Source organism: Artemia sp. Qi Xiang Cuo, chromosome 5 (genome assembly GCF_049724085.1).
Source record: "Artemia sp. Qi Xiang Cuo chromosome 5, ASM4972408v1, whole genome shotgun sequence".
NCBI lineage: Eukaryota > Metazoa > Arthropoda > Branchiopoda > Anostraca > Artemiidae > Artemia > Artemia sp. Qi Xiang Cuo.
The window spans coordinates 39,786,987-39,814,283 of NC_142798.1; the positions used below are offsets into that span (position 1 = coordinate 39,786,987).

The following is a 27,297-nucleotide window of genomic DNA, read 5'->3' on the forward strand; positions in this document are numbered from 1 at the left end:
CATATGGCTTCATAGTTTCATTATTATTTTTTCACAGAGAACTTCATATGGAAGGGGTGTTCGTATTACCTTCGGGGGGGGGGGGGGGGGGAGGCTCGTTCGAATGGAAATTGGAAGTTCTAGTGGCCTTTTAAAGAGGCAAAAGTTACCGGAGGGCAACTAACCCCAAGCCCTCTTTCCCCGACTGGATTCGATCAAAATTTTGAGATAGCCATTTTATTCAAATTAGTCCAAATGTCAAATAACCATGGTTCCGGGTTTGGTGTCTCCTAGCCCACAGGATAAGGGTTATAAGTTATGCTAGTCGCCCATTGTTAACATAAGTTTTTTTGGAAGGGCTGGTCGAGTAAACTTTGGAGGGGGCTCATTCGCCTGGAGATTGAAAGTTCTAGTGCCCTTTTTAACAGTCGGAAGTGATCGGAGGGTAAATCCCCCCCCCCGTCTCGCCATGTTACCCCCGATGCATCCGACTAAAATTGTGTAATAGTCATTTTGTTCAAAATAGTCGGAAAGTCAAATAACTATAACTCAGCCAAATTGTTAAGAACAGACTAAAGGACTAATAACTCTGTTTACGCCCCCCCCCCTCGCCCCGCCCCAAGACAAGGACTGTAAGTTATGTAAGTTGCTTATTGTTACTTTGATGCTTCGTTTATTTTCATTTCCTGATTTAAGGGACAACTTTGGCATTCAAAAACGAACAGAAATGGGCCACTGCCCCCTTCCCTAACTGTAGAAGTCTAAAGCCTACTGCGTCATTGGTGTTTTACTGAAAACGAATCATAGGACCTATTACAAATATTTTCTTTTGCCCTTTTTACAACACTGAGAATAAAAATAAAAGTACAAATAAAATCTTGAACTGATGAGCTGTCAGCAATAAATATCATTATATATCAAACATTCAGTTTAATTTTATTAGTTCTTTCTAAGACTGTTCAAGACACATCCACATATAGTTTCCAGTAAGCGCCAATGACGCAGTAGGCTTTATACTTTTACAGTTAGGTAAGGGGCAGTAGCCAAACTCTTGTCGATTTTTCTTCGTTTAAGTTTGATTTGCATATTTAATTTGAGTTTTACTCGTTTTAAGGTTTATTTATTCGTTTATATTAGTGTTATTTCTGCTAATCTTAAGTTTAATATGACCTTTACTTTTCTTTGACAAACTTCTTTTTAATTAATTTTCTTAAAATCAACATACAAATGCTTCAACAGTTAGTAATACATTTCAATGTAATTTCTCTCTTGACTGATAAACCCTTTTCTTGTAGCTAGTATGTTATATTCACAGTTATTACAACAGAAATTGATAAAGTAGTCATATTATAAAACGTCGCCCATTCATTGAATCTAAGGTGTGCTTTGTTTCTAACCGCTTTCATTAATGAAAAGATAAAAAGAAAATCTCATTATGTTTACACAAAAGGAAAAACTTATCAGCTTGGCATAAGATGCAATTTTATCTTTTCAATGAAAGAATATAAGTTTTCTCATTTTTTTTTTCAGACCAAGTTTTGTGAAAAATAATCAATCAGTAGAGCAGAGACTTTTCCATTGGAACTACAAGTAAATGACTTATTAATATTTCCCGTACTTACAACAGAAGGCCGCAAATGGCTTATCAAGAAATACCAAAATCAAGCTATCCAGAGACATCACATCCCACTACTATTTGTCCATCGATTTAAAGTTGGGTTGTATCTATTATTACCAGGAGAAATATCGTAAAAAAAAAACTCGAAATGAAAGAACTACGATACGACTAAAATCCATCAACTCTATAGTCCATTTTTTTGAAAGAGGCAGATAAGATGTTCACAGTTATAAAACATCATATCGCTTAGGCGGAAAAAGTAAATACAATGGGTAAATTTATTTAACAGAAGACCAAAAATTTACAAATTCGCCTTGAATTTCATCGTAAATAAAAAATCACGTCAAATGAGTGCCAGATACTTAGAATATAGGAATTGGAATCATAGTCTTTCGATATTGGATAATAGCCATATAGTTGAACAGCTCGACAGCTTCGTCTGTAATTTCCAAACATTTCGCAAAACGCCGCTAAGTCTTTTTTTTTAACTTATCTCTACCCCTTCCCCCCAAAATAAACTCCTGCAAATGCGCTTTAGTAACTGAAGTGAAACCCAGAGTTCCTCCAATTCCTAGAAAGGGGGAGGGGGCACTGGCGTTCATAGGTGCAATAATTTTTTGTATATTCAAAAAGAGGTAGGTAAATAAACATAGGGAATGTTCTGAGAAGTACTACGTAGGTAAAAGCTTAAAAAAGACAAGTAATTGATTATTCTTCCAAACTGAAGTTCTTAAGTAGTGAAAATAGCCACAAACGTACCGAGTTTCTCCAACACCCCTAGACTTTTTCCTAGAAAATCACTATTTCAGAACATCCCTAATTTTTCTTAAAATTTTCAGATAATTCGCTTGTTGACGCATTCGCCCTGATTCCGAGTTAGTAATCCCACTCTTCTTAATGTAAATTCACGGGGTGCTACCATTTCGAACAACCGTCACAAGCAACAAACATCAGAGCACCCAACCGTCAGAGCCACCAACCGTCACAACATCCAAAAAAAATTATAAGTTTATATAATAGCAATAACTATATAATAGTTTAGAAACAAATTTTGGCTATATATTTGCACATCAGGGAGGTGGGGGTAAAGCATAGCATATATCAAATACGTAGACTAACCTAGGTACCTTCCCCCCCCCCTAAACCCCAAAACTAAAATTTTAAAATTTTTGATGTTGTGACGGTTGGTGGTTCTGACAGATTTTTTTGTCGATGTTATGACAGATTTTGTGGATGTTATGACGTTGGATGTTATGACGCCTTCCCTAAATTCACTTCTTGGTAGGCGTAAACGATTCTCCTAAACTTCGAGAAGTTAAAATAAGAAGGAATTAAGATGTAAATCACTTGTTATATTTTACACGATTATGTACAGGTTGTATGATTAATTACACAAATAATTTCACATGTAACGGCCACTGTTTGAATTTTGCTATAAGTGATTGTCGATTTATTTACAAAATTGACCAGTAGGTCCGTTATTTTGTCAACAATATGCAGAGCATATCGTTGACGACTAGAATTGATTGAAAATCATATTTAAATAATTTTTATAACATGCAATAGTATATACACGGACATAAAAAAAAACAATCTCTGGGACCGTAACTCTCAAAATTCTGAAAGGTTTCATAAAGCAATCTCACAAAGAAAAAAAAAACTTACTAATTATGATATTGCGTATAATATCATTCAGACAATATTAACAATATCTTAACTGTCGATCAAAAGTCTGATCATTATGAATAATGTGCATTAGTCATCTGATTTATATCATAATCATATATAGTATATCTATATCACAGCGACGCGATAAAAACGACAAAAATAAATTCCTAGCTTTCCCACTTTCTTTCAGAAAGACAATTAAAAATTGAGAACATATTAAAATAGCGTTTCAAATGAGTGATTATAAACTTGCAATTAAAATAATATTGGCTTGTAAACTTAATAAAATTCAGCGAGATATGGCAAAAGTAAGATGGAAGCGGGTCCATATACAATTTTCGCTTGACAATGCTCATTTACGAAGAAAAGAAGTGTTTTTATTGTTCGATCTACTCCCTGAGATACAACACTTAAAATAAAACTGATTCTATCTAAAAATCGGGCCGAGGAATGGAATGCTGTAGTACTTCATAAGATTGAGGAAAAAATACATAACCCAAGAGGATCCTAATAGCAGGAACAAAGATATAGAAGCAAAAAAGAATATTGTGTCTCTCACAGGGGAGAAATCAACGGTCCCCGACTGAATAACGAGTATTATGACTAGGAACAGTGAGTAAACTGCAATCCAAAACTTCTATCATGCCGACACTCGACAAATGCACTACTTGATCATACTTCAAAGCAAGGGCTTCTCTTATTTCTTACTCCGTTAAAGACATAGAAAATAATATGATATAATTGTAATGGTAATAGAACTCCTAGCCAAAATCATTTTCTCCTATCCGGCGGATGTCGTTCGGGAAGGGGCGGGGAGGCTGGCAGTGGTTCAAGGAGCGGTGGGCGCGGCAATTTCCCATCACCACTACAGCGACAGCCGTCGTTAGCACATTTCTGATAACACATTTCAACAAGCCTTACAATACCTTGCAATGGCCAGTAACAGAGTAAACAAGGCAGTGGCACAGCTAAAGCTGCCATACAAGTCCATCGTTCACACTTCCGATGTGGAGCACAAGAGCAAGGTCGATCTGCGCATGAACTGTTACCATCATTTTCTCCAGCACAGTGGTAAAACAATCCTTTTACACAACATAAACAAGTCACATAGTCTACTATCGTTTCGGCAGAACATAAACATTTATTATTACATATCCATTTGGATGGTAAAGATCTAGAAGTTCTACACGATTCACATCTACACTTTCCACATTCTGGACAAATGATAGAAGTTCTATCAGCGATACACTCCGCATCATCCACAAGGGCAACGTCCGACTCAGGGGTGTTGATTTTCTTAATAAAACCGCTGGGTTGTTTGGTGATTGCTGAAGGTCTAGACTTTTTCTGATGACTAGACCTTTGACTACCCCGAACAAAGTCCTTTTTAACACTAACATCAACAGGCCGTCGTAACGGCGTTTCAACGTATTCATTTCCTGTCCTTTCATTTCTTTGAGCTAAACTGTGCAAAGTCTCTTCAGCACGTCGTTCACGAGGAATTATATTGAGCAAACGTCCAAGTGAAGAAGGTGAATCTGCTGGCGAAATTCGAGCTGCGGAGCCCGGTGCAACCCGTGAACTAGGGCTAGCACTATTAAAGGCTCCGCCATGCGGGGCCATATGCTGCAATTCTCACTTTACTCTCGTTCTTTTCGAGTGTCGACCTAAAAAAAGAGATAATGGTTTGAGAATTAAGAATATAATAATGGAAAGAAGTAAAAAAAGATGAAAAAACAACAAGTTTACCCACAAAAAAGCCACATATCCAGCAAGATTGCTCGGTTTATAAAGGATCATCGAGAAGGATTTGTGGTTCTGAGAAGCATCTGCGGTCTTCGCCGCACTCACATACACATTCACAAACAACAATGTTAGCGTGCCATTTATATTTATTAAATTGACAGGGTCAGAATATAGAACCTTAAATGATACCAGGTTAGTAGCAACAGTGCTGCAATTGTTGATTCCAAAAAATACAAATATGAAAACAAGGCCGTATCCAGGGGGTTAGGGGGTTTGAACCCCCTCCCCCTCCCTAAATGTTTCTCCGACTCGAAAAACGTAACAAAAATGCACAAAAACAAATGTTTGATGAGTTTTATAATTTTTATGTACTCCCCCCCCCCGGAACAAAAATCATGGATAAGGGCCTGAATGACAATAAAAGAAAATTTTTTAGAGTTTTATTGCTTGGTTATTCGCATAACAAAATATCTAATCACAGCAGCAAAAAGCTCTAGGCACTTCACTTAGTGTTAGCTACAATATTTTCTAATATGTTTTCAAGACTCTATCGGTCAAATTTAAGTAACAGAAGAAACCACAAAACGTCTAGACCACAGACAACTAGAATTTTCTAGACATTGTATCAATTTCTGCGTATATAAAATTTTCAATTTGTATCAATTTCTTACGACTTCACAAAAACTTTGAGAAAACAAAAGAAGAAAAAAGAAGCATAAATTCTTTGCTCCGAGAGATAGCACACACACAATTCTTTTTTACTTTTTTAGTCGATTCTTCATTTGATATTGGGCACAGTGTAATTATGCGTAGGAATTGCAGATCAAAGCGGTAATCTTTATTTAATATCTATCCTGTCCTGGGGACTTGCTTTCGAAAATGGTGTACACTAGGTAAAGCGTGACACCTGTGCCAGAAGTGCACCACACCTGACGGAACAGGCAGTGACCCTGGGGCTATTCAGTGGAAAAGATCGAACTAAGAGTCCCATTTGCGATAATTGGTTCAAGTTTTAGGGTTTGCAGTTTAATTGAGCACTTTTATATATTATTGTGATACAGACGTTGCTCACTAGGTCACTTTCAGTAGACAACAGGCAGTATAAGCATGGCTTTAAGCCGAAGGCACTACCAAAACATATAGAACACATAGTCATGAGAAGAGGAGACATACCCCGTGCAACTTGGTCATGGTTACAGTGCTTCAACTCTTAACTTAACGCTGAATTATATTTACATCTTTTTCCTTTTTTACATAAGACCACTTTTGCCATTTCAGTATGAATAAAATGTGTTTTGTCTATATAATAGAGCCAAAAGGAAATATTTATTAACGTTCGCTCTATGTTTTAATACAACTTTTTAATTTTATTCGAAGAAGTTTTTTAATGAAAATGAGAAAAATCTAGCTGGATTGACAAATTCAACCCTATTGGATCAGTTACTGAAACGGTTTCCGACGAGAATCAATTAAAGAAAATGCCCAATAAACTGCGACACAAGACTATTCTGATTGCATCAAAACGAGTGTGCCAGTCTGGTCTTATCTTAAACATCTGAAAGCCCTTTGCTTAAACTTTAAATCACTAGGTACACCTTAGGCAAATTTGGAGTGGACACATCACATACAGAATTAACCTTTATTTAATGAAATGGCACTGACATTTTCAAACCACGGTTTAATTGGGACATAATTTCGAAAATATGTTTCGAAATTCGATAAGTACCCAAAGGGGATGGTCCATGGGATTCATACTCCACAAACTTAGAAACAGAACTTAAATGATGGTTAGCTATTATTATTTAAATCCTTATGCGTGCTTATGCAGGTTATGTCAGCCTTACAATGAGTTACACAATTATTAAATGCATCAAATCATTAACAAAACCTTGGGTATTTGATAAAGTCAGTGATTTTATCATAAATATATATATATATATATATATATATATATATATATATATATATATATATATATATATATATATATATATATATATATATATATATATATATATATATATATATTATTCATCATAGGTGCAACATACAGGTACGATTTTCAGAGGGGGGGATCTGAAGTTTTTTCCTGAAGAGGGGTCTAATGAAAAGAAAAATACAATGTAAGCCAAACATTTGTTGGCTATTTTTTTGGAGGGGGAGGGTTAATTCTTTCATATCCGCTCGGTTCGGTGTGCAGGTATGCCTTCCGTGTTCAGAGACATAAGTAAATGAGGTTTGGCCCGGGAGGGGGCGTCAGAGCATTTTTGACAAAAGCGGGATTAACATCTGTAAAAATGCACTTTTAGGCTATTATTTTTCAGCTTTTTCAGCGGAGGTCCTTTGAAGCAATCCCAGAAGAGAGTCATTATGTACGAAGCAACAAAATAATATTTTTTTTTTTTTTTAATTTAATGAAGAGCTGAAAAGAAATCATGCCCTTGGTTTTAGGAACTCCACACTCTGAAATTCAAAGAAAAAATCCATTTTCGGCTATAATTTAGCTCTTTGGGGATGATAACTCAAATAGTAACTTTTTGCCGTTTATAGAAGATCTTCAGTCATTACCACCTTTAATAACCCTGTAAAATGAACATGTGTTTTATTATTTTTCTGATATGTTAGCGAGAGAAAACATACTATTGGTGCTCTTACGCCTTACCCGATTTGCCGAACTTTTAGATGCATCTGACCGTATTTCATGGCCATATTCAGGAGAGGGGTTAGGTTTGATCCCCCCCCCCCTATGTTAGTCCGACTCGGAAAAATGAAACAAAATGCATAAGAACACATTTTTGATGCGTTAAAAAAAAATTGTAACCCTCCGAACGAAAATTGTGGATACGGCCGTGCCATATTGACTAATGACCCAGGTTCTTTTCTTTAAATTTTATTCTGGTCTTTATTGACTGAACTAGTTCACTTCTTTTTTTTTCACTTTTTTGTTATAACGGAAGAAACGGAATTCTATGGAACATTATTTCTCGTTATTAAAATTACGAAATTTTTAATTTCAAGAATTGATACCGTTTGAAAAATAATACACAGCCTTCAGACGGAGAAGGCTATAATCAAACAGTTCGTGGTAACGAACTGTAAGTAAGGAGCGCCCCGGCACAATAGTAACCGAAACTCTAAAAAACGGAATTTGATACCAGTAGATACATCAAAACAATCGGATTTTTATGCTGATTTAAAATATTTAAGTTTCATCAAGTTTAGTCTTACCCATCAAAAGTTATGAGCCTGAAAAGATTTGCCTGATTTTCGAAAATGGAGGGAAACACACACTAAAATCCAAAGACTCAATAAAAGTCCCACCGTCATACTCAACGTAACAGGGAATCCTACTGTAGAGGTTTCAAGCTCCTATCTGAAAAATGTGGAATTTTGTATTTTTGCCGGATGAAAGATCACCTATGCGTGTTTATTTGTTTGTTTCTTTCCCAGGGGTGATCATATCGATCCAGTGGTCCTAGAATAGCGTGAGAGGGCTCATTTGACCGGAAACAAAAAGTTCTAGTGCCCCTTTTCAGTGACCGAAAAATCGGAGGACAACTAGGCCTCCTCCCACGCTCTTTTTTTCCTGAAGTCACCTGATCGAATTTAGAGATAGCCATTGTGTTCAGCATAGTCGAAAATTTAATAAATATGTCGTCTTTGACTTCATCCCCCATAGTTCCCAGGGGAAGGGCTGCAAGTTATGAAGTTTGCCCATGGTTTACATATAGTATTGGTTATTGAGAAATATACAGACGTTTTCAGGAGGGATTTTTCCCGGGGGGGGGGGCGGGGTTCGGAGGAAGGAATTACGTGGAAGTTTCTTTCCATGGAGAATGTTTCATGGGGGAAGGGACATTTCTATGAAGGGGGCGCCAGATTTCCAAGCATTATACAAAAAAACGATCAGAAATTAAATAAAAAAACAAGTTTTTCAACTGAAAGTAGGGAGCAACATATAAAACTTAAAACGAACAGAAATTATTACGTATATGAGGGGGTTGCCCCCATGTCAATACCTCGCTCTTTAAGCTAAAGTTTTTTTTAGTACTTTCAAAAGAGCTATCTATTCGGATTAAACGGTCTTTGTGATTCAGGGGTTTGTGATTCGAACAAAATTCGAACTTTAACATAAAGAGCGAGGTATTGACTAGGAGGCGAACCCCCTCATATATGTAATAATTTCTGTTCGTTTTAAGTTTTAATGTTGCTCATTACTTTCAGTTGTAGTTTTACTTTTACTACTGATGACTGTCACTGTAGGCTATATGTGACCGAAATATCTGGTATTTTTTGTGAAATTTATTATACACTGTCTATTAAAAAGGATTTTATCCCTATTTTGAACTTTTATTTTATTGTCATGGAAAGGCAGTGTGGTCTCCGAAATTATCTACGTCATATTTAATTAATATAAACAAGATGAGACCAGTTTCGGGGGATATGGAACCAACATTGCCTACAGCTCCCCTCAAGAAACTAAAAACTTGGCGCACATATAAACTACCAGTTTTTATTTTTAAACATCATGAAGTAATGACGAATGTGGATGTTCAATTTAGAAATACTTATGTACAAGTAAACACCTAACTTCTTTAAAGTTCTCTTATGTAAATTCACAGTAAAATTACAAAGTTAAGAATGAGAAGAGAACCATGGTTGATTAAAAAGAATAGTGACATGGCACTTTATCAAAAAAGGTATTCTGAATAGAGACGAAGACACCATTTCTTTATATGGAGAATGATCATGAAGAAGAAAGGTTGAAAAAGCGTATTGCAAACCGAGAACAGTATTTACTCTTCCTCTATTTGAATATTTAATCTTGTTGAACTAATCAACTTGTCATCTTCCAGCTTGATCGCCGTCCTTGCGTAGATTCTTCATGGGAGACCTGACAGCACCAATACTTGACAAGCCTCCCAATAGGATAGGCCTACCATGCCAGCCTATCCTTAAGTTCCATAGAAGGTTATGGATCTTCAGCTTGGCATCTTGTAATGATAAGGCGCACCTAAGTCTATTATAAAGGGCTTGGCGGTGTGTCTTTTGAACCCACTTTAAAAGAAACTTACCATACTTCTAAAAGCAATAACCTTTTGAAGAACTGCTTTAATAGCTATACATTTAATAAATAAGCAATAATTAAATTAATAAAAGAAAACAATTTCCTTTTTAAATGATCCTATTATTGAAACTATTTTCTTTGAGGAATAAAGCCCCGAGGAATAAACCGAAGGGCTCCTAAAATATCTTATTTTAACCGAATAAAATTAAATAAGGTAACAAGACATCTTACAACAAATATTTTATTTTTATTTAACTAACAATGATTTTATTTTAATTACTCTTATTTCTCGCCTTTAAGATTCGGATCCCCCCTCCAAGAAATACATAATTGCGAAAGTGCTAAAGAGAAGTTCTTGAAAAATCCATAGACTAGAGAAAAGGTCACCAAACATCAAAACCTGTTAAAATTATGTGAAGCCCGGGAAACTGTTCAGAAATAGCCAGAAAAAATCTTGACTAGACACAGTAAGAAATTAGAAAACACCATCAGATCATTACAAATAAAGAAACAAGAACGCAACTGAATTGGTACAAAGAAACTGCCGACCGTAATCGTCGTAGGGGCAAAGCTGGAAGTTATAAACCGTTAGTGATCTTTTATACAACTGTATTAGTATCAGAAAAGTCAGCAATGATCGTTCTGAAGATATAATTTTTAGGTCAGCTAAAATTAATTATTCTAAGAACAAATAGTAATAACTTTTTTAACATAAGTTTTGTCTTAAAAATTGACCTTCGTTACTTTTTAATCTCCCTAAATAAAGAGTAAAAAAAAGGCGATTTCGATTTGTTGAAATAGTAATAATATAATGATTATACATAACCAAGGCAGTTAAGACAGGCTTAAGAGCAGTAACTCATTGGCATGGCTTCTCTCCATTTTTGCGACTATTCAATAAATTTTTCCTGAATCATCAAAATCCTTTAGTCCTCAGTTGTGTACTATCCAGGCACAAAGCCAGGGTTTCTTTGGGGCGAGGGGGGTTAATAAAAAAACTTTTATTTGATTAAAAGGGACAAAATTTGGGATTTCGGGGTGGCCACGAGCCCTCTGGTACCTCCTTGGTAATATCCCTGTATAATATACCAGATAAATAAATTAAAATGAGTTGTTAGTAGTAGTAATACAAGAGACATAGCTAGTTTCAAAGATATGTCATGTACATAGAGTGACGGTTTATGAAATATAATATATAAGGGGTTAACGATAACCATCTAAAAAAGTCCGTGATGTATTTTCCTGGCAAAAAAGCAGCCATGAAAACCTAAAAAGAAATAACTGTAACCCGTCTGTCGCCAAGTCAGAATCTAATGGCTCACATTATAAGACACCATGGAGATTGACTGGAAGTGGAAAATATTGCTTCGACTAAGAACGCATTTGAATCAATAAATCACAAAGTTGCAAGGTGTAGTGTATGCAGAATAAATGCAAGGTAATTCAAAATCATCTGCCTTTTAAGGTGGGAAGTGGCATTGGTCCATCTTAAAGCTTAAGTGTTTGATGTTCGTATTCTTGTCTGTACATACAAGAACCGAATTCATAATGAGTCTTCAACAATTTTAAAGGCAGTTAACAACGTCATGGAACTATACCCTACTCTTTACATAGAACGTGCATCCAAACCCTTGGCTACATCAGACACGAATAATTGCTTATGCTTAATTGGGCGACACAGGATGGCGCCAACATTGACTATTAAAAAAATCTAGGCGGTAATGCATATCTAAACGCTTTCTTGCTTATTGTCAAAATGCCCTCAAGGAATTGGGATTTGCAACTACTTAATATGCCAAAAACAGCCTGAGCCCCCACGTGGAAAGTTAGTTACACCCAAGTACATAAATAACACCTTTGAAAATTGCAGGTAGCCATTAGCGTGAAAGGGTTGAACTGAATAATCAATGATGGGCTACTAGATTAGTTCGATATTTGTGACACTCAACAAATTTCTAATTTATAACAACTGATATCAATTTTGCCCAGGTTACATAAACTATAATTTAAGATATTAAATATGACCAGAGGATAATTGAAAAGCATATTGACTCCTTTAAACCATAACGGATAGACATAATTGACGTAGCTAGGAGAGCTTGAGGGGTTTTAAAAACCTCCTAAATGTAGAGAATGAACTAAATATGGGTACTTGTCTGTTATCCAGAACACACTCAAGAAGTGACGTTAGGTTAATCATAATGAAATATACCAAAATATGATGAAATATAATACTTTACTAACAGAATTATGGAAATTACAACAAAGAATTATACACAGGAGTTTTGGGCCAGACTTCCTCCTAGACGATATACATTTTCTTATGCTACGATACATTTCATCTTTTATTGCTAGACTCTGGGATGTGTTTCGATTTATGTCGATATTTATAATGTATTTCCCCTGTATTTGCCTTTTACCCCCTTCCTCTCCAAACAAACTCCTGTATTCGCACACGTACCCCTCCCCCACCCCCCAAAAAATAAAGAGGTCCAACATTAGTTTTTTAAACGACTAAAATCACTTGAATTTTTGTTGGGGGTCAACAATAGATGCAGCATGGAGACAATCGTGTATGACGAAGCCAAATTTATCAGTGAAACAGTTGAACCGCGTGTAGGTAGGCAAATACCCTACCTATATATATATATATATATATATATATATATATATATATATATATATATATATATATATATATATATATATATATATATATATATATATATATATATATATATATATATATATATATATATATATATATATATATATATATTTGTATATTACATATGTATATTATACATATATATATATATATATATATATATATATATATATATATATATATATATATATATATATATATATATATATATATATATATATATATATATATATATATATATATATATATATATATATATATATATATATATATATATATATATATATATATATATATATATATCACGGCAGTTATTCATGCATAGATTCATTGACCCCTTCCTTTCACTTTAGGAACATTTTGTGGCCAGAAATGCAACTGTTAGGCTTTTTACACCCCCCGAAGAAGGTTACACTTATGAAAATGTTCATAGTACGTTTTGATCTCGAATGGTCGGCCCATATCTCAGTGTCCTTGGTAACAACAAAAAACAAAATCGATGAGAAAATCTTCAGATATCAGGTGAAGTTGAAAAATATCAACTACCACTTTGACATGTTTGCAGACGAAATTAAGATCTTATCAACTTGACATCCACTAGCTGATGTTTCCTGTTACAGCGAAGTCTGTTGATGGGGGCCACATGTTTCATATTAGAGGGACTCTAGCTGCGGAAGCCAAAGTCTGTACAACATCCTTTCAAGGAGGTTTTGAAATGTGTCTGAAGATGAGAGTACTAAAGGGACAAAAGAGCAGGTGCAATTCAACAAGTAAAAGATTTCAATGGTTAAATGTATTTTTGCCCTAACCAAAAACATTAAGCTTGGTCTTTAGGCAATGTGATTTTGAAGTCGATAAATGAGCTGTGAAAAGGGAGAATTTCAACAAAATTCCGAAAAACATGGTCAAGTTTTTAAGATAGCTTGTGCATTGCTAGTTTCTTTTTGTTTAATGTTGCCTGACTTGCGAGTAAGATAAGGGTAAAGTAGATGTAGAGACTAGTACATAGCTTGCGGGAAGGGATCGCCTGGCCCCTCCAACGCCCACTATTTTAAAATATTACAATTTTCCGGGTAGGTTTTTAAGCGTTTTATCGTCAAAACCATGTACAGCCCCTGCCCAAAACAAAAGCCCGTGTAGCCTATAGTGTAAATGGATATAAGTCGTGTCTGGGGGATTGGTATCGAACTATCTAAAACTGCATGCATCAGTAGAAAACAACTGTCTTTCGTTCATGCCAGCAACCATCTGTTTTTTAATACTCTCTTAAAATAAAGAAAGCTAATATTATTAATACTACAGTGCTGAAGCATCCGAACAGCAAAACAGCCTAAACTACATTCCTAAAACTGATTATTTGTAAACATCCTTGAGATAGCAAAAAAAGGCAGGAAAGATATTATTGACATTGGCCCTTGGCTTGAATTCAATCTTTTAATTTTCTCAATCAAGGAAGATTGACAATTTTTTTTTTTTACCAATCGATTACAATGGCTTAAAAGTACCCATAAGTTTGAACAAGACTATCTACCGGTTATCCCCTCCTTCTCGAACCGCTAAGTTTCAAGATCTATATTTTTATTGTTAAAAGACATTAGAGAAATCACAGAACGATCAATTCATAACCGTCGATCTTACAGACAAAAGAGATAAAAATGTCGATTCTACTTCTAGATTTGGAATTCTGTGAAAGATATTCTAATTGGCTAATTAGAAATTTTGACAAGGATAGCGTGGGCCAAGGGGATATGCACTGACTGTTTATAATGTACACGAATTTGTGCCACCGATCCTTAAGTCCTACCATTATTGAACCCAAGGCAAATTAACCCTAACACCCATTGGACTAGACCAATTTAAAACAAGCCACGAATAATTTCGTCCCTCAATTTTGAAATTACTAGCTGGAGGATGAATGACACTTTATAATTAAGGTAAATATTTAAACCAGGAATATGAAACTGAGGTCTAGCTAAGACATTACCTGGAGATCGAGGACACCTAAAAGTAAAGACCAAACCCAAAACTCCCAACGAACAGATTTTAGCTCATGCAAGATACCAAACCTAAAACGAGCAGAAATTAAAACGTACAGCAAAGCCAAACTTGAAACGAACATAAATTACCACATATAAAGAGTCGTTTGCCGGCCCCAAAAAGATGTTTTAGCCGGCTACAAGAGGCCCACTGTTGATCCTCCAATAGTACAGATTTAAAATACTAGCACGACTTTGTTTTCAGCAAAGCGTAAAATGATCATCGGTTGTGAAATATTTATTTTACGCGTGAAATATTTATATTTTAATATTACCCTCAAATTTGTAATCATAGATTTCAAAATCCGTAAAAAAGTAATTCCGATGGAAATCAACTACAATATGTGAAATGTGAAGGATGCTTAGTTTTTCTTTCTTACTTTTTTTTAGACAACCGCACTACTACTACTACTACTAACAACTCACCGCAGCACCAAGCCGCCTGAGCCCAATACAGCTACGCACGCTCCTCCTCCACCCCAATCTATTCAAAGCCTCCCTTTTTACACCCGCCCACGAAGTTCCCATGTTCTTTAAGTCTTTCTTTATGACGTCCTCCCACCCCAGACGGGGATTCCCTGCTTGCCGTTTAGCCCTAGACGGTTTGCCGAAAAGATCAACGTTCGGAAATCTGTCATCCTTCATCCACACAATGGGCCCTAACCACCTCAACCTTTCTTTCATTATTGCCCTAGAGAGTGGTATTGAACCACATTTTTCGTGTAGCCTATTGTTTGAAATACGGTCAGTCAGCCGGGTACCCAGAACAATCCTTAAGCAATTTCTCTGGAAAACATCTAGCAAGTCTTCATCCTATTTTCGGAGCGGCCATGCTTCAGAGCCATATTTGACCCCTATCATCCCTCCCGAGTCTAATATTCTAGTCTTGGTTTGCAGACTTATCTTCCTATTCTTCCAGACTTTTTTTAACTGTGAAAAAACACCCTGAGCCTTGGCTATCCTATATTTAACATCTTCACTGGTCCAACCATCATTGCTAATAATGCTACCAAGGTAAGTGAAACTGCCAACCTGATCAATCTTTTCGTTACCCAACGTCACCTTTTCATCTTCGCTTATTCCTAGCCTTAGTGACTTAGTCTTCCTAACATTACTTTTCAAACCTATTCTAGCACCCTGAACTTGCAAAACCTCTAGAACTTCATTTATTTTTCTCACGCTTTCATTTAGGATGCTTAAATCATCAGCATAATCCAAGTCCAGGAGACTTTTTCCTACCCATTTGATTCCGTGGTCTCCCATTGCCTTTCCTGTGCTCCTTAAAACAAAGTCCATCAAAATAATCCATATAAAGGGGGATAGAAAACAACCTTGCCTAACTCCTGATTTAATACAAAACCAGCTGCTAACCTCATTTCCTACCTTAACCGCAGCAGTGTTATTCTCGTACATAGCACTAATCACTTTAATGTATTTGTCTGGTATACCATACAAGGATAAAAACTTTCTAAAGCTCTCCTATCGACAGAATCAAACGCTTGCTCATAATCTATAAAACTGAGGACCAAAGGTGTTTGAAAACTCAGGCACTTCTCAATTATTAGCCTAAGAGTGAAAATTTGGTCGACACATCCCCTACCTTTTCTAAAACCGTACTGCTCTTCTCTTAATAATTTGTCTACGGAATCTCTCAGTTTCAAAAGTATCATATTACAAACTAATTTACTACTTTCATAATTCTAGATGATGCACTGATTTTTAACAAACTCGCACTTATGACCCTTCTTTAGAAGTTGCCCAGAGGTTGCTCTTTTAAGATCGTCAGTTACTTTTTCGTCTTCAAAAATAATCACAATAATTCTTAATAAACTATTCCTTACCTCAGAGTCTTCACATTTGAGGAACTTATTTATCAAACTATCGCCACCTGGACCCTTACTATTTTTTAATCCTTTTAGTACTGTTGCTAATTCCTCCTCATAAAAAAAAATCTTCCTTCACATCCAAGGTATCACAAACTTTTTCATTTTCCTCTATGTTTTTTCCTGCAACTCTATCTCGGTTAAGCAAATTCTCAAAATGTTCGGCCCATCTCGCTTTAGTTTTTTCCTTATCGCTAATTTCGACCCCATTCCTATCTTTAACTGGGAAAAGTCCGGATTGACTACTCCCTCTCAATTTATTAACATGCCACTACACTATTTTACTATTATGCCGTCTAGCTGCATCTTCCAGATCCTCAGCAATTTTATCCATGGCCTCCACTTCACACCTCCTTAGTTCATATTTTAATGCTTTCTCGACTTTCTTTACATTTCTGTTGTTTTCATACGATCTATCACTCAGAGAGTTCTTGTACAATTCCTTTCTCCTTTCTTATAAACTTAAATCTTTTTCACTAAAATTCTTATCTGCAGTTCTAGCTTTCATCCCTAAGACATATTCCTGAACTTCACAAATTATTTTTATAAAATTATTACAACCATCTTCCACATTGTAAAATTTTAAACTCTGAAGTTTAGTATTTAACTGTTCCTGGAAAGGTCCTCTCAAATTCTCATCCTGGAGTCTACCAGCATCATAGCTTCCTGGGTGGTAGTTACCCTTCCAAACTTCGAGCTTTAAATTAACCCTAAACGCTACTAGATGGTGATCTTTAATTTTAAGATCAATTACAGCAATCCTATATACCCTAGTATCCTGTTTTGATTCTGACAGTCTTCGGTTTACTACAACATAATCAATAAGGTTTGCTGTCTTACCATCACGTGAATACCATTTTAATTTATGAACCATTTTATGACCTAACACTGTATTAGTTATAATTAGATACCTACACAATTGCAAAAGTCTGTATCCCTTACTGTTTTCTTTTCTTACACCAAATTTACCTAGGCTGGGATACCATCTATCCCTATTACAGACATTACAATAAATAATCTCTGAATGAGTCTAAGTGCGAATTGTGGGGGGGGGGGGAGGGGGACTTCTAAAGAAGAAAGAGACCCACAGACCCTATTTAAAGCGTTTATTGCAATATTAGCCTAATGCTTTTGACCGGCAAGCTCAGAGATCCTTACAAACGAATTTCGTCGGATTTCAATCATCATTTGCGAAATATGTACCTTATGTATTTATTTTATTTTGGACAATTTTACTTTAACCTTGGGTCTCTATTCATACGCAAAAATCACAATTTTACAAGTCTGTTTTAACTAAAAGTAAGGAGCAACATTAAAACTTAAAGCGAAAAGAAATTATTCTGTATATGAGGGGGGGGGGCTCCTTCCTCAATCCTCACTCTTTATGCAAAGTCTTAAACTTCTTTAAAAACCAGGCCTGTGGAGTCGGAATTTTAGTAATTCTTTTTTGCTTAACGGAGTCGGAGTTGGCATATTGAAAGTGTTTGGAGTCGGAGTTAAAGTCAGTTATAAGTTATAAAATCTAGTCAAAGAAGCTTTAAAACAGAGCTGTGGAATTGGAATTTAGAAATTTTTTTTTCCGAATGAAGTCAGAGTCGGTATATTGAAAATGTCTAGAGTCGGAGTTAGTCATAAATTATAACCGACTCCACAGCCCTTTTAGAAACATTTCTCATTCAAATTCAACGGCAGCCCTTGTGTTTCAGCAGTCTTTCTTAAAGAATTGCGACAATAATTCAAACTTTAGCTTAGCAAATTTCTGACCGTTTTTCAAATGATACTAAGAAATCAACTCTCCCCCGGTGTGAAATTTTTCCAGGACACTTCCCTCCCAACGGAAAATTCTTCCAATGTAAGACCTCCCACATATACCCCTCCCCCAAAAAAAAGAATCTGTACATTTCCTAATAACAAATATTAAAATTGAACAATGGGCTAATAGCTTACTTATAGCCTTTTCCCCAAGGGCTATGTGGGGCCTTGTCATCCACAAAGGCATAGTTATTGGACTTCTCAACAACGTTGAATCAAATGGCTATCTCAAAATCTTGATCGGATGTCTTTGGGGAAAAGAGGCGTGGGAAGGGTGCTAGTTGCCCTCCGATCTTTTGGTCACTCAAAAAGGTTACTTTTGATTTTCGTTCGAATGAACCCTCTCCCGATCTTCTAGGACCATTGGTTCAATACAATCCCCCCTGGAGAACCAACAAAAACAAAAGGTAAAACATTAATCCATAATCTACCTTTCGGCAAAAACAATGCAAATTTCACATTTTTGCAGATAAGAGCTTGAAACCTCAACAGTAGGGTTCTCGGATATGCTGAATATGAATTTTCATTCAGACTTCTTGACCTTTTTGGTACATTTCCTCCTTTTTCGAAAACTATACAACTTTTCACAGGCTCGTAGCTTTTGATGGGTGAAATTAAACTTAATGAATTTATACATTTGGAATCAGCATAAAAAGTAAATTCCTTTCATGCATCTATTGTCATCAAAATTCCATTTTTTTTCAACTTTGGGTTACTATTGGACCAAGTCGCTGCTTAATTGTCAATTTAAGCTTTCTCTAAAATATCATACCAGACAGGCAAGCGGGAATTATTTTCGAGACGAATGTCTCAAATTTGGGAGGGGGCGCTTGGTAACATAATGTCTTGACGGTGCTTTGTAGTGCAGAGTAAGGCACCGCTTTTAATCTGTGAAGTATATCCCTGTTTTGTTTAGACAGAATTTGGTACTCCTGTACTAAACACGCTCTTTTATATAGTGCTAGTTTTGTTAATGCTAATGAAAAAAAAAATAGGATGAGTATATAATAGTTTAGAAACAAATTTGGGCTATATATTTGCACATTAGGGGGGAGGGGAGGGTAAAGCGTAACATATATTAAACACGTAACCTAACCTAGGTATCTTCCCCCCTCCCCTAAACCTCAAAAAACAACAGTTTAAATATAGTTCTTGCCTTTGTTTAGATCCCACAAGGCGGCGTAAACCTGTTTTTCATCACGCGTCTCGGTCTATTTCGTGACTGGTTTGCATTGCAGTATATAAAAGAGTACGTTTAATACAGGAGTACCCAGAATTTTTTCAAGAAGTATAAAGTTCATTCTATTCAATTAACTTCTTTCATCTATCTTCGTTTTGTTGCTTTTTTCTGCCTTTTATATACTGTACAACGCAGAAATAGCTAGCGTAGTTGAAACATAGAAGTTTCTTGCTTTAACCGTAAGTCTTTTTTCTCAAAGCTTTTTTCAAAGAGGATATTTATCTCAATAGATTCGTGGTATAGTTAGCAGAGTTTGAAAATTTTGATATATGACGTTCAATTGAATCTCTACGATCCTTCCTTCAGCACGAAAATTTTGTGAACAGGGGCGCTAGCATTTCAACTAACCGTCATAACATCGACAAAAAATTTATAAGTTTATATAATAGTAATAAGTATATAATAGTTTAGAAACAAATTTCGGCTATATATTTGCACATCAGGGGGTGGGGTAAAGCATACCATATATTAAATACGTAACCTAACCTAAGTGCCTTTTCCCCCCTAAAACCCAAAAAACTAGTGTTAAAATTTTAGATGTGGGGGGGGGGGATTCAAAAACAAAGACGAAAATTTTAAAAACCTGAGTGTTTTTGGAAAGGAGTGGATCCGATATTTTCATCAAAAGGGTGTTCATCTAAAGCAATTTATATGCTTCCCGGATTGTGACGGATTTTGTCGATTTCCTGACGTTAGTGGTCCTGACGGTTAGATGTTTTGACACCTTCCCTTGTGAACATATGGAAAGATAACTGAACTCTTTTAAATCTTACTGATCTGTAAACAAATTCTGGAATATAAACGTTCCTTTAGCTATGCATATTTTGCATCCCCCCTTCATTTGTTCGCAAAAAAATGTAACTCATTTGCTTCAGAAGGCCCATTGATCAAAAAACCAACCACAGACACGTAAATGGGGGCCAAAGGTGGGAAAAGGAAGCATATAAATTGCTTTAGATGAACACCCTTTTGATGAAAATATCGGATCCTCTCCTTTCCAAAAACACTCAGGTTTTTAAAATATTCGTCTTTGTTTTTGAATCCCCCCCCCATCCCCAACCAAATAAACCCCTGAGTACGCGCCTGGCTCGACTGTGTTTGGGTGTTAGAACACATATTTCTCCAGACCTTCACAGAGGAAGGACAGACGAAATTACTCACCCAGAGAGGTTATTGTGATAATGCACCTTAAACAATTTGACTGTTAGATTCACTGGAAATTATTCTAATACCTCCATCCCCTCTAAAATTGGGAGTGAGTTCACCCACTCTAACTAATCTATTTTAGTGTTCAATTATGTTCGTTACTTCTTTCCTCAAATGTTCTTCAATTTAACTCACTCGGTAAAGCTTAATCTACTCAGTGGTCGTATCCCCTTCTGCAATTTTTAAATAGAAATTTGATCACCGAAACGCCGTATCTCCATTTAGATGTAGAACATCGTCTGGGAAAAAAAGGAATTTCGGCCGATCAAAGGAGAAATTCAAACAAAAAGATTGTTACAAAAAAGTTACTACAAAACTAACGAAATTGACTTTTTATATGCATAAATTGAAACTTCCTGAAATGACGATAAAAGTTGTCAGTAACCACGTATGAACAAGATAGCAACCGCTTGACAAGTTTTAAATAAATTGTGCGTGTGCTAAATGATCAGAAATAACGATCATATCCTCGGCTAGTTGTGCCCAAACATAGACTGTCATGGAAGATGCTAACTTCTTTTTTTTTCTTTTTTTTACAGACAAGACTAATTTGGTTGAATTTAATCTGTGATCCTCGACAGAACACTTTTTCAACATACCCATAGTTTTTCATTTTACTTTCTGCTGACAAAGCAAAGGGAAACAAATGCAGATAAGAGTCTGGAAATACGTGTATATATAGGCACACATCTTTAGAAAAAAACATGAGTGTCTAAGGGTAGGATATATGACTATTTATATCAGGGGAGATGATAAACAAGAATTTTTTCCTCTTTACGTTTTTTAGCTGTACTAAACTTGTGTTCCTATCATTTACAGCATAAATCGTTCAAAATATCAAACAACCAACTCTGCTTTTTTTGTGAACTATATGCAAAAACATAAGCTCCATATTCGAAATCCTAGACTTACATATTCGGCTTAGAATTTGACAGAGGTTTAATTAATCTAAACTAAATGTCAGAATATATAGGAAATTAAAGCTCTTTTCTAAAAAGATAGATCTTTTGAAAAAATATTTCTTTTCAATAGAACTTAGGACCTTACTTGAACTTACTTGAACTCAGCCTGCTCTTGATTACCAACCGTGGCAATGGAAAGAGCCCTACTATGGTCACCACTGATTGGGCCAAATTTGAGAAGGATAATGCGTCCGTGTTAAAGAGAGGAGGGGATCCAACAAATCAATGTAAAGGGAATCCCACCTCCAATGTGGAAGATTTTGGAAAGGGGGATACATCTGAGAAGAATTTGATAATAGACATGCAGATAAATCAACTATACACAATTAAATTACATTAATTTTACTAAATACCCACATTTTTAAATATGTGCATTAGGCCTATACAGGCTAAGTTTAATGTCCAGCTATTTATTGAGTGTCCAGTATCATTTTGGCGGTTGACGACTTCTAAAGGAAACATGTTACATGAATAAGAGTAGCACCATTTGATTTCTTATTATGTGCTCTTTCAAAGTATCATGGTCACTTTTTCGACAATACAAACCCTCACCCTGCGTGCATAGCCTAGCCAAAGGTCGTATCTGGTTCCATTGGGAAGGGACGGGGGGCTTGAGACTCAATTACAACAGCTATTATTATTGGGATAGCCAATATTTGGAAATAACGGTACTAGTTTAGAATCCAGTAAACACGCGAGGAAGACCGCATCGAAATCTCAAAGATTCTATATGAAAAATAGGTGTCCACTGCCTAGTGAGGTATTGCTCACTCTGTGAAAAAAATTTAAACTTCGGTTTTTTTAGGTAGAAGGGGCAAAAAAGGTACCTAGGTTAGGTTACGTATTTGATATATGCTATGCTTTACACCAGCCCCCACTCCCCTAATGTGCAAATATATAGCCCAAATTTGCTCATAAACTATTATATTTTCATCTTATTTTGTTTTATTTCATTAGCATTAACTAAACTTCACTTATCGCGTGTTAACTGGATACTAAACAAGTACCGAAATAACTTTGAATGGGGAATCTAATGGTAGCTAGTTTTTTGTACTTGTCTAGAATCCGGGCAACACGCGAGAAGTGAAGTTTGCTTAATGCTAATGAAATAAAACAAAGTATGATAATAATATAATGGTAAATTTTTACCAAATCATATTATTGACTTACAAATAAAGTGAATATACCACTCGATGCCTTTTTTATGCTCTTTCCAAATATAATAATCATTTTTGTTCGAATCGAATTTTACCACCCCTATATATACCAATTCAGGGTATATATTTAGTTCAGAAACAAATTTGGGCTATATATTTGCACATTTGGGGAAGGGAGTGGGGGTACAGCATAGCATATATTAAATAGCCTACGTAACCTAACCTAGCCTAGGTACCTTTTTTTTGTCCCTTTAACACCGAAAAACTAAAGTTTAAATCTTTGTCACGGAGTGAGGAATACCTCACTAGGCAGCGAAAACCTGTATTTCATATAGCATCTTTGGCATTTCGATGCGGTCTTTCTCGCGTATTGCCCGGATTCTAAACTGGTGCCTTTTTTCTTCTTTATGACAATTAGCCTATATTTCTGTCTTATAAGACATCTTAGTCGGGAGGGGGGGGGGGTTATAGCAACAAACCGTTTTCGAATAAGTCGGATATCCTATAGCCGTAGGCCATATACAGGATTGTTATTCTGTGTTGGTTCATAATGCCAAATAATCCAATTAAAAAAAAAAAAAAACTCCCAGCAAACTTATGAGTGCAGCAATGGTAATTACTACTAGGTTTTAAACAGCTTTGAATGTGGAATTGAATGGTAAATTTTGCTTTTCTGCCCTAGTCTATAAGAATCTTAACCCCTTTTACTAGCAATTTTTATATAGGCTTGAAACTAGTAGAGGATAATGGGGAACGAGACGCAGTTAAACTGGAAGCAACTGAATAAACGATTGATAGCCTAGGGATTTAAAGCCTTACAAGTAGGGTAGGGTGGAAATATAATTTGGTAAAAATTTACCCAGATATATTCCTTGAAGGTTCATTCATCTTGCAATAACTTCCTTAATGAACCAAAAGCAACTTTACAAAAGCTATTCTAATTTTATTGCCCATCAATTTGGTCAGATCAATACCCTAACCTACCTTTTGGTCAGAATTCGCTGAGTATCTCCCAACATTCAGAGCTATCTTGCTGTAAATCTCTTCAAAAATCCAAATATTCCTTTTAAAAATGATCATATCCTCATTAAGCATCAAGAAAATTCACACCAAGCACCCTTTAATCACATCAACAATGTTATCCAACTTTTTCTTGGTTTCCCACCAGACAAATGAATGAAATAATTTTACTCTCATTCAGAACTTTCAGAATACAACGAATACCTCATTGATTCTCACCCATGGGAGCGAGCCGAGGAAACGCAACTACGCCGGCGTAAGTCAAATAATGCTCGTCTCTGATTGGTCACAATGAATTGCCTGGAGCCTTTCACTCAGAATGGGCCACCGGAAATAACAAAAAAGCACTAAACCAAGACAATAACGGATGTGAATTGAATGTTTCCGTCGGAAAATTAATCTACTTGCAATAAACTTAATGGATTATATTCAGTTTTTCCACTCAAATGAGTTGAATTTGAAGCCCTTTTGTTGAATATTACTGGCTATTTTAAAATGTTACAGAAATATGCCAAGTTGGGTCTAGGGGAGTAGTAGTGAGTAGGTCAACATATTCAAACTTAATGTACCAAGGACATCAAATAAAGCTCGGCACTTGCTATCGCCAAAAGCTGCCTAACTGTATATGGAAGTATTTTTCATTGAAAACTGACCGTTTTTTCTACTTTTTATAATATATTGTTTAAGTTTCCACTTATTCAATTCAAACAGTCAGATTTAATTTTCACTGAAAGTTCACCATCACCCTTAAATCTTAAAAGTTTCGATACTTTCGCATTATCAGGGCCCCTCTAAAGAAGTCCAACAAGAGATGCAACAGTCAAACGGGAAAGACGCAATGAAAAACCCGTTTTTACAAGATGATTCAATACACCACAGTAGAGAAATACATAGTATAGCGTGGTTTTAAGATGTTTAAACTGTTGTTCTTCGGTGTTTTTTTTTGGGGGGGGGGGGAGGTACCTACGTTAGGTTAGGCTATGTATTTAATATATGCTATGCTTTGCCCCCCACTCCCCCTAATGTGCAAATAAATAGCCGAAATTTGTTTCTAAACTATTATATAGTCATCCTATTTTTTTTTTCCATTAGCACTAACCAAACTTGACTTCTTAGAGAGGCCCTGATAATGCGAAAGTGCCAAAGTTTCTGTCGGAAAATTTACCACTTGTAAAATATTGAATGGTTTTCTTAAGTTTTTTGCTCAGTGTGGATTTTATTTTTTTAAAGGATTGCTGATTAGGGTTACAGCGCAATTTCTGATATTGAAACAGCACTATCAGTAAAAAAATACTTACAACCAGATATGAGTCGTAGCAGTTAATAACAGGGTCCCTTTTCAATAGGAGAGGAAGCCAAACTGCGGAAAATGCGTTCTATTTAAGGGCTCTTAATACACCTGTTAATATTTTGGGTGATGTGTGAGCCATCCCCCCCTAACTCCTCCCCGACATCATCAATGACAATCCAGTGGAGGAAGTGGTAAAATTTATACCACTTTCACAGTACAATTTATTACCACTTTCCCTTATCACAAAAATAAGTTGGATCCATGGTGCTTGAGCCCCCCCCCCCCTCCATCTCCACCGAATTTTTTTTCCGACTAGTAAAAAAATGTAACAAAAGTGTTTATGAACAAATTTTTGATGTGTTTTTTAAAGTTTTTGTAAGACCCCCCCCCCCCCCCGGAAAAATTCTCCCCGAAAACAAAAATCCTTGTTACGGCCCTGGTTGGATCCCACACGAAATAAAATATAAGGAACCTAGTGTTACTAGTTTTATTTTATTACCATGTTTTCTTTAGATGTGGTCAGCCACGGCAAATCTACCTAACCTATTGCCGACGTTGCATTGAACTGAGGCTGAGTTGAATGAGGTCTTGTTAAACATTTGTTTAGTTGCACGAGGGTTGAGTTAAATGAGTGCTGATTTCCACGGGAGTGGAGTGGCATGAGGGTTGAGTTGAATAGGAAAAAGTTGAATGGTGGATAGGTGAAAGGGGGGGTTGACCTGAATGAAGGTTGAGTTACATGGGAATCGTTATTTCACCTTTTGTAATAGCTTTCCCTAAATATGCAACGCCAATGCCAATATTTCTGTTATTAGACGTCCTTTTTGCACGTTTAATAAGACTTTATGTAGCTAATTAACATCCGAGTATCAACAACTTTCCATGATAAATTGCACATGCATGATTATAATGAGTGCTGTAGTAAACAAAATTATAAGTGATGATCCAAACTGACATTAGGTCACATGAGGTGATATGACAACAATGGTAAGAAGCGTACCTTTGTAAAAATCTAGACGCAATCTCAAGAGAAAGAAACGTATTAGTGTTATTAGAATATGAGGAACAACTGCTACAATTGAGATTTGTATGGCAATGAATACCTTCATTGGAAGGAAAATAACTGGTTTTGTATGTATTTGAGGGGAAATGGCAGCAAATACGCAGTGGCATAGATTCCAAAATGTAGATTTGTATTGCCTTCCTTTGCTCAAGGGGGAGGGCCAATAGCAAAGCCAAGACAGATAGTCCAAGTAATTGAGAGGCAAAAATGCTTAAATGGTACGGGTAAATGGTGGGAGTAAGTATGACTCTCTTATTGGACAAGTGCTACTGCCTTGTTTGCCTCTCATTCCAGGCAATATATTGGTCCTATGTAAATTTAATTAAAGGAATTACAAAAAAAAGCTACTAATTTTGGTGCTAAGAAATTAAAAGTATCTAAAAATTCGGTGCTAATTCGGGGCACAGTAGCTTCAATAAAATAATAATGATGACATGATAGAGCCTCTATTAAAGAGGGCACCATTAAAATATTTACTTTCTAAAACCTTTATCCTGATAAAACAAAAGGTTTAAGAATTGCGTCGTAAGATCAAGTCACAAGAACTTTTCGCCTAATATTAAATATTTAGTATTGAATTCCTAATATTCGTACTAATGAATAAATATTTAATTACTATTTCACTAGTTTTTTACTCCCTTAATTAAGAGTTTCGCCTTTTTCTTATTATGAGCGTCCGGTGCTCAAATCAGCGTTGCTTAATTCTGTGCTAATTGCCGTGAAACTAGAACCAGTTTCGAGTTGCTGTAGTCAAGACACACGTTTCGCCAATTGGGCCAACATTCTAAATCTGTTTAGCGGTCAGATTGTCAATCCACCACTTAGACATATCCGAAAAGAGTTGCTTCTGCAACATCTTCAGCTTCTGAATAATTAATAT

General features: G+C 35.9%; 1 protein-coding gene across 1 annotated transcript; it reads right to left on the reverse strand.

Moving 5' to 3' along the window:
• Positions 1 to 2,934: 2,934 nt before the first annotated feature.
• On the reverse strand, positions 2,935 to 24,241 carry sty (sprouty signaling antagonist). Its single transcript, XM_089088853.1, has 2 exons — positions 24,028 to 24,241; positions 2,935 to 4,932 (listed from the first exon to the last, which is right to left on the reverse strand). The coding sequence occupies exon 2, from the start codon at positions 4,886 to 4,888 to the stop codon at positions 4,037 to 4,039; it is 852 nt and encodes a 283-aa protein (XP_088944979.1). The 5' UTR covers positions 4,889 to 4,932; positions 24,028 to 24,241; the 3' UTR covers positions 2,935 to 4,036.
• Between the last annotated feature and the right edge of the window lie 3,056 nt (positions 24,242 to 27,297).